General features: G+C 44.7%; 1 protein-coding gene across 3 annotated transcripts in view; it reads left to right on the top strand.

Moving 5' to 3' along the window:
* Positions 1–13,536, top strand: part of capn15 (calpain 15) — a 57,448-nt gene that overhangs the window by 33,617 nt on the left and 10,295 nt on the right. For all 3 annotated transcript variants that reach the window (XM_072455564.1, XM_072455562.1, XM_072455561.1), the window contains exons 4-7: positions 2,960–3,143; positions 6,962–7,185; positions 8,366–8,491; positions 11,093–11,245. In XM_072455564.1, coding sequence (XP_072311665.1) covers positions 2,960–3,143; positions 6,962–7,185; positions 8,366–8,491; positions 11,093–11,245 — 687 coding nt within the window. The remainder of the gene's footprint in view (positions 1–2,959; positions 3,144–6,961; positions 7,186–8,365; positions 8,492–11,092; positions 11,246–13,536) is intronic.

The following is a 13,536-nucleotide window of genomic DNA, read 5'->3' as shown; positions in this document are numbered from 1 at the left end:
AGAAATGTAATGGTATCAAACCAAGCACAAAAGGATCTAAAATATTGAACCCAAACTAAGAAAATGTAATAATAAGTATGAAACAAAGGATTAAATCAAACAGTCTCAAAAAAACACGAGTCATGTAGGTCTTTAAACTAAATCATGTGACAAAGTAAAGAACAAACTAACTAGTGTCTTCAAACACAGCTGAGACTCCAAAATCGTATCTGCCTTTTTCATCTGAAATTGGTCTGTGGCTTTCAGACTTTCAACACTTGTTTTGTTTTCCAACAGAATGAAATGGAATTCAGTTTGGTTTCCTCCAGCGCATGCATATTATACATTTCTACGTCAATTTCCCAGATGTAAATATTGGATTTAACAATAATATAAGGAATAATATAACTAATAACAAAAATGAAAGTGCAAACCAACCCCAATCTTAAACGCAAGACTAAGATTACAACAGATTCAAAGCGGTGAGACTGAGACACTGTCAAAGACGAGAAATGAAGGCAGAGGAGCAGCGCTTTTCCAGTCGGACAGATGTAGTGTTACACCTGACGGCAGATTATTCACAGCGAGTCTGTTTGGACACGCTTTATCTCACTGCCCTTGTTCTGCCGCGCGTGTCCTCTGGGCGCTGTCTTACTTTTCAACAGACACAACAATGAACAGTCACTCTGAAAGTTGTCCTAACACGAGTTTCACTTCATCACTCGCACCAAGAGCTTATCAAAAATAACTGTCCCCAGGGTAAAAATCCTCTCCGTTCCAAAGCGGATGTAACCTAAATTCCTCCGCTCGGTTTGTTCAAACGCTCCGCGGCCTGATAAACCAGCAGTCAACCCAGCTGACTGCAAAAAAAAATCCCTAGTTTTTTAAATCATGTCAAACATCAGTGACGCTGTATCCAACTTCTTAAAAATGTGCAGAAGCAGAACTTGTTCCTTTTTAAACAGTTTGCAGCGGCCCAAAGTTATTGCTCACTTAACCCAATGTCTTCTGAGAATCCTAATTATTCCCCACAATGAGTTCATAAACAGAGTGCCCACCGGGTCTTAAGAAGTCTTAAAAGTTGATCAGTTAAATTAGCTTAAATCTAGGCCTTTAAAAAGTATTCCTACGAGGACAATAAAGTGCGCCTTAACCTTAACTTTAACCTTCAGCTGCAATTGACTCCACGCATCAGCAGTTTTGATCGCAGAGGGCTTTTATAAAGTTAACGGTGCTCTATGTAACTTTGCTGATGGAGAAGGCTTTATAGATCTGACTCCTCGCCTAGAAGGTTCCACGGTTTGGCATATCTCCATAGAGACGAGCACCCTCATCAGGTCTAGTTACAGGTCAGATTTGTGGAGATACTGCAAAATGGATACGTTTGATGGGCTCTTGTACATTCCAACATTCAGAACAAAGCAATAACATCTCCATAGAGACCAGCAGGTAGCGGACCCCACCAAAATAAGTTGTTTAGTGCACCTTGAATATGAACAGTATTGTCAGTTTAGGGTTAGTTGATAAGGCTATGTACCAAAAGCGACCAAAAGCCATGGTTACGCACAATTCAACCAGCTTTAGACTGACATTGTGTTTATTTGAACTATTCTTTCTAGTTTTTCTCCCCTGGTCTTCAAGGCTAGTGACATTTTTGTCAATTTCCAGTGTTAAATGTCCAATAGCTTTAAACGTCTCAGCTCGAGGTCAAGTTACAGGTCAGATCTGTGGAGAATTGACCCCGTTTTTTAAGTCTTTTTAAGCACGACACAAATGACACAAAGCTACACAGTGCACCTTTAAAGTTCCCATGTGTTGCCGGCATTTGCATTAAAAAGAATACTTATAATTCAAATTTATAGGAATACTAGAGCAAAGTTATTAAGGTCCCTCGACTCATTTACTGCCCAAGACATTTTTCTTTCTTTTTTTTCGTCTAGAATTGTTGATTGACTAATTCAAATGCAAGAGAGATGTCTGCTGCTGGGGAAAATGATCAGTAATAAGAAGGTATGCTGAAGGCACCTTATCAAATGTGATTGATTTTCACCAAGAGGAAAATTGCATATAGTTAGCAAGCCGTGGCTAACCGCTGCGTCGCTGAAACCTATGTCTAATTCCTTATTTTCAGTTTGACGGCTGCTTGTCAGTGGCTCGGTGTCTCTCTGATTGCTTCTGTCAGTCGGTGTTTGCTCTACCTGCTTAAATTCAAGACGTCAGACTTTATTTGTTCTGAAGTCCACGGAGCCCAGCGCGCCACTCACAATCAGCCCCGGCTTTAATTCACTCCGGCCGTTATTGTCAACGAAGAGGAAGGAGGACAGAAATATGTACTCGACTGTTACTTAGTACTGTTACTTCTAAACAGAGCTGGTCGTTAAATACTGTCTACAAAATACTATTGAAATGTTGAAGTATGCAAAAGAGTGTATCGACTATGGAACGTAAACTGTCAAAAATCTGCATGAAGAGTTGATAAAAAGCCATCCATCCATCCATTTTCTACCGCTTGTTCCCTTTCGGGGTCGCGGGTGACTGGAACCTATCCCAGTGACTAATCCCAGTGATAAAAAGTGATAAATCCCAGTGATTAAAAGCATTGAATTAAAATAGAAAAGGGAGCAAGGTGATATTTCTGCGCTTTTGTGTTGTTACAGCTTACAGTTCTTTCACTTTTTGTTTAATACTTCCCCAGTTAAAACATTTACAGGCACATTTTTGATGGAGTGCAAAAGTACTAAACCGAATATCAAAATTTCCATTCACTATCACGCACCTCTATCTCTAAAACATCATTTCTTTTCTCCTTTCCAGTGAAGCTGTACTACTTCTAAAACTATTACTTACAACAACTGCTGATATTACAATGAACCCTCTTTTAATGTCCGTAAACTCTAACAAACATGTAACCTTTTAATTATAAAGCTTCAACAGGTCAGAGTATAGTTTTTGTGTAACTTTTCACCGATGCCCCCTGCAGGTTCCTGAGTGCGTTGGCAGTGTTGGCCGAGCGTCCCGAGCTGGTGGAGAGGGTCATGATCACACGCACCATCTGTCCAGAGGGGGCGTACCAGGTGCGGCTGTGCAAGGACGGCACGTGGACCACAGTACTGGTGGACGACATGCTGCCCTGCGACGACTACGGCTACCTCCTTTTCTCTCAGGTACTGCGCCTCCTTTTCTCTCAGGTACTGCGCCTCCTTTTCTCTCAGGTACTGCGCCTCCTTTTCTCTCAGGTACTGCGCTCCTTTTCTCTCAGGTACTGCGCCTCCTTTTCTCTCAGGTACTGCGCTCCTTTTCTCTCAGGTACTGCGCTCTTTTCTCTCAGGTACTGCGCCTCCTTTTCTCTCAGGTACTGCGCCTCCTTTTCTCTCAGGTACTGCGCCTCCTTTTCTCTCAGGTACTGCGCCTCCTTTTCTCTCAGGTACTGCGCTCCTTTTCTCTCAGGTACTGCGCCTCCTTTTCTCTCAGGTACTGCGCCTCCTTTTCTCTCAGGTACTGCGTTCCTTTTCTCTCAGGTACTGCGCTCCTTTTCTCTCAGGTACTGCGCCTCCTTTTCTCTCAGGTACTGCGCTCCTTTTCTCTCAGGTACTGCGCCTCCTTTTCTCTCAGGTACTGCGCCTCCTTTTCTCTCAGGTACTGCGCTCCTTTTCTCTCAGGTACTGCGCCTCCTTTTCTCTCAGGTACTGCGCTCTTTTCTCTCAGGTACTGCGCCTCCTTTTCTCTCAGGTACTGCGCTCCTTTTCTCTCAGGTACTGCGCTCCTTTTCTCTCAGGTACTGCGCTCCTTTTCTCTCAGGTACTGCGCCTCCTTTTCTCTCAGGTACTGCGCTCCTTTTCTCTCAGGTACTGCGCTCCTTTTCTCTCAGGTACTGCGCCTCCTTTTCTCTCTGGTACTGCGCTCCTTTTCTCTCAGGTACTGCGCTCCTTTTCTCTCAGGTAGTGCGCTCCTTTTCTCTCAGGTAGTGCGCTCCTTTTCTCTCAGGTAGTGCGCCTCCTTTTCTCTCAGTACTGCACTCCTTTTCTCTCAGGTACTGCACCTCCTTTTCTCTCAGGCACTGCGCTCCTTTTCTCTCAGGTACTGCGCCTCCTTTTCTCTCAGGTACTGGGCCTCCTTTTCTCTCAGGTACTGCGCTCTTTTCTCTCGGGTACTGCGCCTCCTTTTCTCTCAGGTACTGCGCTCCTTTTCTTCTCTCAGGTACTGCGCCTCCTTTTCTCTCAGGTACTGCGCCTCCTTTTCTCTCAGGTACTGCGCCTCCTTTTCTCTCAGGTACTGCGCTCCTTTTCTCTCAGGTACTGCGCCTCCTTTTCTCTCAGGTACTGCGCCTCCTTTTCTCTCAGGTACTGCGCTCTTTTCTCTCGGGTACTGCGCCTCCTTTTCTCTCAGGTACTGCGCTCCTTTTCTCTCAGGTACTGCGCCTCCTTTTCTCTCAGGTACTGCGCTCCTTTTCTCTCAGGTACTGCGCTCCTTTTCTCTCAGGTACTGCGCTCCTTTTCTCTCAGGTACTGCGCCTCCTTTTCTCTCAGGTACTGCGCTCCTTTTCTTCTCTCAGGTACTGCGCCTCCTTTTCTCTCAGGTACTGCGCTCCTTTTCTCTCAGGTACTACGCTCCTTTTCTCTCAGGTACTGCGCCTCCTTTTCTCTCAGGTACTGCGCCTCCTTTTCTCTCAGGTACTGCGCTCCTTTTCTCTCAGGTACTACGCTCCTTTTCTCTCGGTACTGCGCTCCTTTTCTCTCAGGTACTGCGCTCCTTTTCTCTCAGGTACTGCGCTCCTTTTCTCTCAGGTACTACGCTCCTTTTCTCTCAGGTACTACGCTCCTTTTCTCTCAGGTACTGCGCTCCTTTTCTCTCAGGTACTGCGCCTCCTTTTCTCTCAGGTACTGCGCTCTTTTCTCTCAGGTACTGCGCCTCCTTTTCTCTCAGGTACTGCGCTCCTTTTCTTCTCTCAGGTACTGCGCCTCCTTTTCTCTCAGGTACTGCGCTCCTTTTCTCTCAGGTACTGCGCTCCTTTTCTCTCAGGTACTGCGCTCCTTTTCTCTCAGGTACTGCGCTCCTTTTCTCTCAGGTACTGCGCTCCTTTTCTCTCAGGTACTGCGCTCCTTTTCTCTCAGGTACTACGCTCCTTTTCTCTCAGGTACTGCGCTCCTTTTCTCTCAGGTACTGCGCTCCTTTTCTCTCAGGTACTGTGCTCCTTTTCTCTCAGGTACTGCGCTCCTTTTCTCTCAGGTACTGCGCTCCTTTTCTCTCAGGTACTACGCTCCTTTTCTCTCAGGTACTGCGCTCCTCTTCTCTCAGGTACTGCGCTCCTTTTCTCTCAAGTACTGCGCTCCTTTTCTCTCAGGTACTGCGCTCCTCTTCTCTCAGGTACTGCGCTCCTTTTCTCTCAGGTACTGCGCTCCTTTCCTTCTCTCAGGTACTGCGCCTCCTTTTCTCTCAGGTACTGCGCTCCTTTTCTCTCAAGTACTGCGCTCCTTTTCTCTCAGGTACTGCGCTCCTTTTCTCTCAGGTACTGCGCTCCTCTTCTCTCAGGTACTGCGCTCCTTTTCTCTCAGGTACTGCGCTCCTTTTCTTCTCTCAGGTACTGCGCCTCCTTTTCTCTCAGGTACTGCGCTCCTTTTCTCTCAGGTACTGCGCCTCCTTTTCTCTCAGGTACTGCGCTCCTTTTCTCTCAGGTACTGCGCCTCCTTTTCTCTCAGGTACTGCGCTCTTTTCTCTCAGGTACTGCGCTCCTTTTCTCTCAGGCACTGCGCTCCTTTTCTCTCAGGTACTGCGCCTCCTTTTCTCTCAGGTACTGCGCTCCTCTTCTGTGGAGGAGACAGAGTAATAATACAGACGAATAGGGCACTTCTGTTTGTTTGGGTTTGTGCTGGCCAAAAGCAACCTTCTAGACCTCCCAAAGGATCAACACAAATGCCCTGAACTACAAAAATGATTGGGCTTGCAACAATTGAGCGCATAATACATTTCTAGAATATTTAAGGGGAGGATAATGTGTCTGTAATGTCTTTCTTCCTTGGGACAACAGTTGCCATTTCTGATATAATCTGGCATTTTTACACTGTAACTGTTACAGATGTGAATGCGCCGTTCCTATTGGCTGTAAACACCAAGGCGAAGGCGCCATCATAAAAATAACACATTATCAGTTGAAGTGAATCGTGACACTGGGAAATCAACTGTTCCTCTTCTGTGTTTGACATATAAATGGTGTATTAAATGCCGTGCTGCCACTGATAACATATTGAAATGCGTCTGAACATATGGTCCTGTCTGTGTGAATATAATAAAGCCAAACCGCAGTGGTAGCTCAGTCTATAATAACACCGGATCATTATCATATTAATCTAAACACGTGTTCATTTATTATTACGAGCGCGTCTCCCAGGACCACAGTACCTTGATGTGTAATTAATCAACTGGCAATCAGCGATCATGTCTTACACTGCAAACAAGCAAAGCAGAACGCAACTCCGACTGCTCCATCATCCGTTATCTACACGCATTTATCACGGCGACAGGAGGAACGGGGAATGTTGGTTTGTGGTAGTTTGATGCTCTGGGAGAGTCAAAACATCAAATATAAAAAACGCAAATGTAAATAGACAAGTTAAAGTAAAATATTATCTGTGGTTATCTGTGGGGAATGCAGTGGGTTTGAGAGAGTAGATCACAAAAACTTTGGAAATTGTTGTTTTTTGTGTCATTCAGAGCTTTTCTAGTTTATGTTCCGCCTTATCAAAAATGCATAGAAATTGTGACACAAAATTGGAAGCATCCCAAGATGTTTTCCATTTTCTGGGTGATAATAGTCTCAGCACGGCTCGTCAAAACAAAATGCAGCTCGCTCTGGACCAAAACAAAGTCAATTGCAATGATAAAGTACATACAAATAATAGCTTCCAATCGTGCCTTGCTGAATTTCCTCCAAAGCGTTTAACTCGCCAAAAGTTTGTGTCTCATTATGTTCTTGCGCCTCCTCCAGGCCCAGAGGAAGCAGCTGTGGGTGGCTCTGATCGAGAAGGCCCTCGCAAAGCTCCACGGGTCGTACTTTGCCCTGCAGGCGGGGCGGGCCATCGAGGGGCTGGCCACTCTGACGGGGGCGCCGTGTGACTCCCTCATGCTGCAGGTCAGCTCCACCAATCCCAGGGAGGAGCCCATCGACACGGACCTGATCTGGGCCAAGATGCTCAGCTCCAAGGAGGCGGGGTCAGTCGGATTATTTAAAGGACAGACATTATGCTAAAGTTACGTTCATAACATTGTTCTCTCATTAAAAACATAACTGGACTTGTATTTAGCTTCGTTCACGTTAGTTTGATCAATCCTGTTTTATATCCTTTCCTCTCTGAGCCTCATAAAACACTCCAAATTTTCCAAATTGGTGACATCGTAGGTCGTGCTCTGACATCTGCACTCTCATTTGAGTTTGTCAGGAAACAGTGAGGATTGTTTATCTCCCCTATGTAATTCCTTCTGCAACCAAGTAGATTTAACTCAATTCCTGATATGGGAAACGCCTGACTGATATGAAGTAATGTGTGCTTTTTGTAGGCCGCGTTCTACTACTAACATGAGACTCCAAAGTAAAAGGGCTAAAGAGCATGTTTAAAGGCCAAAAATTATTCAAACAAGGCATAGTATTTGTCCCTTTAAGAGGGATAAGAAAAGCAGCCGTTCTAGTGTAGTTTACCTGGAATTATGGTATTTTCTGCCGTGCACTAGAAAATGTTCAATTAATTTATATAATTTTGTAATATAGGAGATGGAAATTAGGTCCAAAAGATGTAAAGCCTACAAAGCTCTTTATATGAAGTAGATGGATTTTCAAATGTCTTTATGTTCATGAACAACACAATATATGATGCAGATTTTTTTCAAAAACTTGCAGCTTTTAAATATAATCGGGGGCAAAGTGATATTACTCTTCTACTCTAGAACTTACTGTCTTTTGTATTACCCCCGTGCACCTTAAGTGCCCTTTTATTTCACAAATGAGGCTCCACCGACATTTCTCTTAGAGATATTCTGAAATCAACCAAAAGCAGTCTTTACAAATGAGCTTCTATCAAAAAATTAACATTAGTTTGAGCTGCTGTTTGCTGTGTAATCAAAGGCAGCTAATGAACAAGCTAATGGGAGCCAACCTACACCATATGTCCATAATAAAACACTGCTATGAATTAGAACTTGAATATCTGCTCTATCAAAGCACAAAAGAGTGCACAAGTTCCTTAGGGGCCAAATTATATGCTCCCAAACTGCTGGTCCATCTGTCAGGAAACGCACTCTTTAACAAATTACCATCAGAAAAAAGATGAGGGCCTGACAGCACAATGCATATTTAAAGAAAGGTTTGAATAGGTTTGTGTATGTGGTTTGGCCTTAGGTTCCTGATGGGAGCTTCCTGTGGAGGAGGCAACATGAAGGTGGATGATGTGGTGTACGAGTCCCTGGGTCTGCGGCCGCGCCATGCGTACTCCATCCTGGACGTGCGTGACGTTCAGGGTTACAGGTGCTTGTCATTTTCAGTTTCTTTCAAGTGTCTCCGGCTCATCAATTATTCAATGCCTCGCTTCAGCCTGCGTTCTGATCATCTGCCTCTCCTCCTACCTCGTGTTACCTCTGTTCTTCTCCTTCTACAGCTGCACAAGAGCTTTTGCATGAATTATAAAGACGGCATCGGCATAAAATCAGACACGCTTTGACATTCACTAGACAATATTATAGTGCGGTGTAAACTGTTTATTGGGTGTTGCGATATAATTGCTTGTCTTTAAATTTTATGATACAACCTCTGAAAGATTCACTTTGAAACTTTGTGATATTATTGGTTTTGCTCAGATGTTATACAGTTTTACTAAACATCTGGCATTATTTTGAATACAGGAGTTTTTATTGATTACCGTATTTTCCGGAGTATAAGTCGCACCAGCCAAAAAATGCATAATAGAGAAGAAAAAAACACATATGTAGAGTATAAGTATATAAGTGTATAAGTATAAATATAAGTATAAGTCGCACCTCGGCCAAAACTATGAAAAAAGACATGCTTCCACAGATGGGACCTGTTTGCGTGCTTGTTTCCATGGACACAGTTAAGATTAATGCCATGCTGTAGAACATTCCAGGCAAAGCAATAGCATCTCCATGAAGATGCAGGTAGCTGGTTATTCTCCTTTATAAGTTACACAGTGCAAGAACCTATTATTCATAAATACTGGACTGTGAACTGGACTTAAAAACCAAATGTATCTCGGATGTCAAACTCCAGCAATGGAAATGATAGATGGATACCAGTGGAATATGTACTTTTGGGATGGAGCCGACTGTCGAGGACTGGACTGAAATCACTTTGAACGTCAGGCTCGTCCCCACGTTTCCGCGTGCCTAAGCGCATGGATCTATCATAATATAGTTCCCTCAGTGTACGGGGCAAAATGAAGACGGAGAAAGACAGTTCGAGCTGACGCAGAAGTGGACAGAAATCTACGGGAGACGAGCGATGCGATGCGCTCCGTTGCGTTCTCAAATCACCGAAAAATCGTCCATACCGCCTTTAAAGTAGAGCTGGGTTGAAATAATCGATTTTCCGATTTTTAATCAATTTGCATATTAATGACCGATTATCGATTTAAAAAAATATATATATATATTTATTTATTTTTTAATTAAAATTATTTTCTACATTTCCCTCAGTGAACTTCAATCTACCTTCAAGAAAGATAATTCAGGACTCCTGGATTATCTTTCTTGAAGGTAGATTGACCCTTAACCTTTTCATCAGTCTTCCAGCCATAACTACCAATACTTGTAAGATTTGCTGTTTAATATTGATATAATACTAGTTTTAATATGTTGCTTCTCTACAGAGTCATGAAGTGAAGGAAACGGTTCAAATACATTTTTCATTTTTAATAACATTAACCCCCGGATTGAATCGAAATCGGATCGAATCGGATGGGATCTGAGAAATCGGAAAAAATCTATTTTGAAACGTAAAAATCGGAATCGAATCGATTCTTGAAATTTGAATCGAAACCCAGCTCTACGTTAAAGCTACTGATATATTACAACTCGATAGATTAATTCGGCCATTTGTTACGTGTACAAGTCCGTAGTTAAGTTCTTTATTAGAAAATATAGTGTTGAAGTGATATTTCGCAGCAGCCTTGAAGCATGCATCACAAAATATCTTTTCTGTTGTTATTACCGAGCCGAGTTATTTCTGCTTCCCCTTTTGCCTGCAAATGCGCCTCAATTTCTCAGCAGTGAAATATATATAGGCTTTTCTCGGGAAGTCAAAACAGCTTCTAGGAAGGAAACCGAAAAGGCACGGAGTGATTTAAAATATTGACTCCCGATTTTGCCTTGGCCGCACATCAGATATCGAATGGACTTTTATATCAAATTGGAATCTGACTTGACGTCGAAAGGGGGTGGAGTCCAACGCTTAGATGTTCTGATTATGAACGAGTTGTACCTTATTTTTTAAGTGAGGGCGAGTGCAGAGCAACGCTTACACTTTAATTCACAGCTATCTAAAAGGACTTTGTGTTTCTTTCGCTCGTGAGCCAGAGGAAATAAACCAGCCCCTGAAGTGACTGACTCCCAATGTACTTCTGTTATTGAGGATGGATGTTCCTATAGCTCAGGCATGTCCAAACTAGGGCCCGGGGGCCAAATGCGGCCCGCAGAACAATTTTTGTTGGCCCTCCATCTTCCTGCTATGTTGGCCCTTTTTACTGTGAAATTGGGAAAATTTAGGCATATTGATGTTATACCAACCTAATATTAATGTTCTAGGTCTAATTAAAGGTGTGGAGGCTCATCGCAATTACGTCAAATGCAAAATTTGGAATGATTAACTTTGTCATTCAACAAATTTGACATTGTCAGGTTGTTTGTGGCCCTTTGTAGCCCGTTGAAGTTTCAAAATGCGGCCCTTTGAGAAAAAAAGTTGGGACACCCCTGCTATAGCTGGACGAAAAATGCATTTATCATAAACTTCTTCATTGAGTTTAAAATATGTCCCGAAGCGCACAGAGGCAATCCATTCTGTTTAAACTTTCAGCCCTGTTTGAGTGTAGATAAATAAAACGCTGTCTCTTTTCAGATTGTTGAGGTTAAGAAATCCGTGGGGTCGCTTCTCGTGGAACGGGAACTGGTCGGACGAGTGGACGGACTGGCCGCAGCACCTGAGGCACGAGCTGATGGCGCACGGCAGCAGCGAGGGCGTCTTCTGGATGGAGTACAGCGACTTCATCAAGTAAGACGAAACGCTGGGGATAAGCATCTGATATCAATGAAACAGGCCTGACATTCTCTAGGACCTCCTGTTTTTTTCATTAACCTTTCTGCCCTCTGGTGGTCATCTGGAGTAAAGCAGATCTCCATAGTATCCTGATAAAAAATAAATGGATATTATGACCAACAGAAACATCTCTTTAAATCTATTGTTGGAGGTTTGATTATCGGAAAAAAGTTGTAAAATGAATCACAAAAGTGCAGAAATATTACTTTACACCCTTTTTTGAAAGTTTTACAGCATATATTCTTTTAATTTAATTTTTTTGCTTATTTCCCGCTCATTTTGTAGCAGTTTATTACTCAATGTTCACATATGTATATCTTCAAAACAACATTCACAATATTGTCAACATTTCGATACATAGCCCACCACATAAATATTACATCGATTCTTTAATTTTTCTTTTTCATTTTAGATTCCTTTTAGTCACTTTAAAATGGTTCCGTAACAATGTTCTCAAAATAGTCACGATTCACTATTCCTTGTCACTGTTAATGACCTTCACTTTCATAAAGCCAAGCAACATACTGTATGAGCTTTAGATGTTATTTCTTGTTTATTTATTTAGTCGGTCGGGACTCGGGACAGTCGTTTTTATAATGCATCCATCACAGCGTGTTCAGTTTTATGCCCCGGCTCAGGCTATATATAAAGGCTTGTGTAGCGTGGGCAGCCGCTGTGATTGATGGAATGTGTCAGGGCACCAGCGTCGCAGGTTTGCCTAAAGACAGTACGTGTGAATATGAGGTCATTTATTCCCGGCCCGCCATGTCTCACTGAATTAAGACTCGCGATAAGTCCCGGCAGAGCACTGTGGCCGTCCTCCTGAACCATTCCATCCTCAGAAATGCGCTCGGCTCTCCACAAAGGTCCCATTTGTCTTCGGGCTGTTTATTGTTTTCTCGTGACAGACAAATAATCTGGGAGCTCGACCTGGCATATGAAAGATGTAGTGTTCTCACCGGCCGGGACAGAACAGCCGCTTTAAGAGAGTAAATGAGAACATTGCATCATCGCTGTCTTCTTTTATTTCGGAGCTCATCAAATCTAGAAACGAATCGGATATAACTAATTACATACACTTTTTCTCTCTTTGTAATGGCATCTCTCCTTGAACCGACATCTTAACGAGGTGGAGGGGTTTGAGTGCCCGAATGATCCCGGGAGCTATGTTGTCGGGGGCTTCATGCCCCTGGTAGGGTCTCCCAAGGCAAACAGGTCCTAGGTGACGGGTCAGACAAAGATCGGTTCAGAAGCCCCCTATGATGACAACACGAACAAGGCAGTTTACGTCGCCCGGATCGGCGTCACCGGGGCCCCATCCTGGAGCCAGGCCTGGGATGGGTGCTCCATGGCGAGCGCCTGGTGGCCGGGTCTTACCCCTCGGGGCCCGGCCGGGCACAGCCCGAAAGAGCGACGTGGGGCCGCCCTCCCGTGGGCCCACCACCCGCAGGAGGATCCATAAGGGGCCGGTGCAGAGAGATCTGGGCGGCAGTCGACGGCAGGGGCCTCGGCGACCAGATCTCCAGACACAGAGACTAACTCTGGGGACATGGAATGTCACCTCGCTGGGGGGGAAAGAGCCTGAGCTTGTGCGGGAGGTTGAGCGATACCGACTAGATATAGTCGGCCTCACCTCCACGCACAGTTTGGGCTCTGGAACCCATCTCCTCGAGAGGGGCTGGACGCTCCACTTCTCTGGTGTTGCCCGCGGGGAGAGGCGGCGGGCTGGTGTGGGCTTGCTGATAGCCCCTCAGCTCAGCCGCCACGTGTTGGAGTTTACCCCAGTGAACGAGAGAGTCGCGTCCCTCCGCCTTCGGGTGGGGGACAGGTCTCTCACTGTTGTGGCGGCCTACGGGCCGAACAGCAGTGCAGAGTACCAGGCCTTCTTGGAGTCCTTGGGAGGGGTACTGGACAGTGCACCGACCGGGGACTCCGTTGTTCTACTGGGGGACTTCAACGCCCACGTGGGCAATGACAGTGACACCTGGAGAGGGGTGATCGGGAAGAACGGCTTCCCCGATCTGAACCCGAGCGGTGTTCAGTTATTGGACTTCTGTGCTAGCCACGGATTGTCCATAACGAACACCATGTTCAAGCACAAGGGTGTTCATCAGTGCACATGGCACCAGGACACCCTAGGCCGGAGGTCAATGATCGACTTTGTTGTCGTGTCATCAGACCTCCGGCCGCGTGTCTTGGACACTCGGGTGAAGAGAGGGGCAGAGTTGTCAACCGATCACCACCTG

Source organism: Eucyclogobius newberryi, unplaced genomic scaffold (assembly GCF_026437365.1).
Source record: "Eucyclogobius newberryi isolate DKJ021-1_F unplaced genomic scaffold, fEucNew1.0.hap1 SCAF_20, whole genome shotgun sequence".
NCBI lineage: Eukaryota > Metazoa > Chordata > Actinopteri > Gobiiformes > Gobiidae > Eucyclogobius > Eucyclogobius newberryi.
Note: the sequence above shows the minus strand (reverse complement) of the source record. Positions and strands in the feature narration are given on the sequence as shown.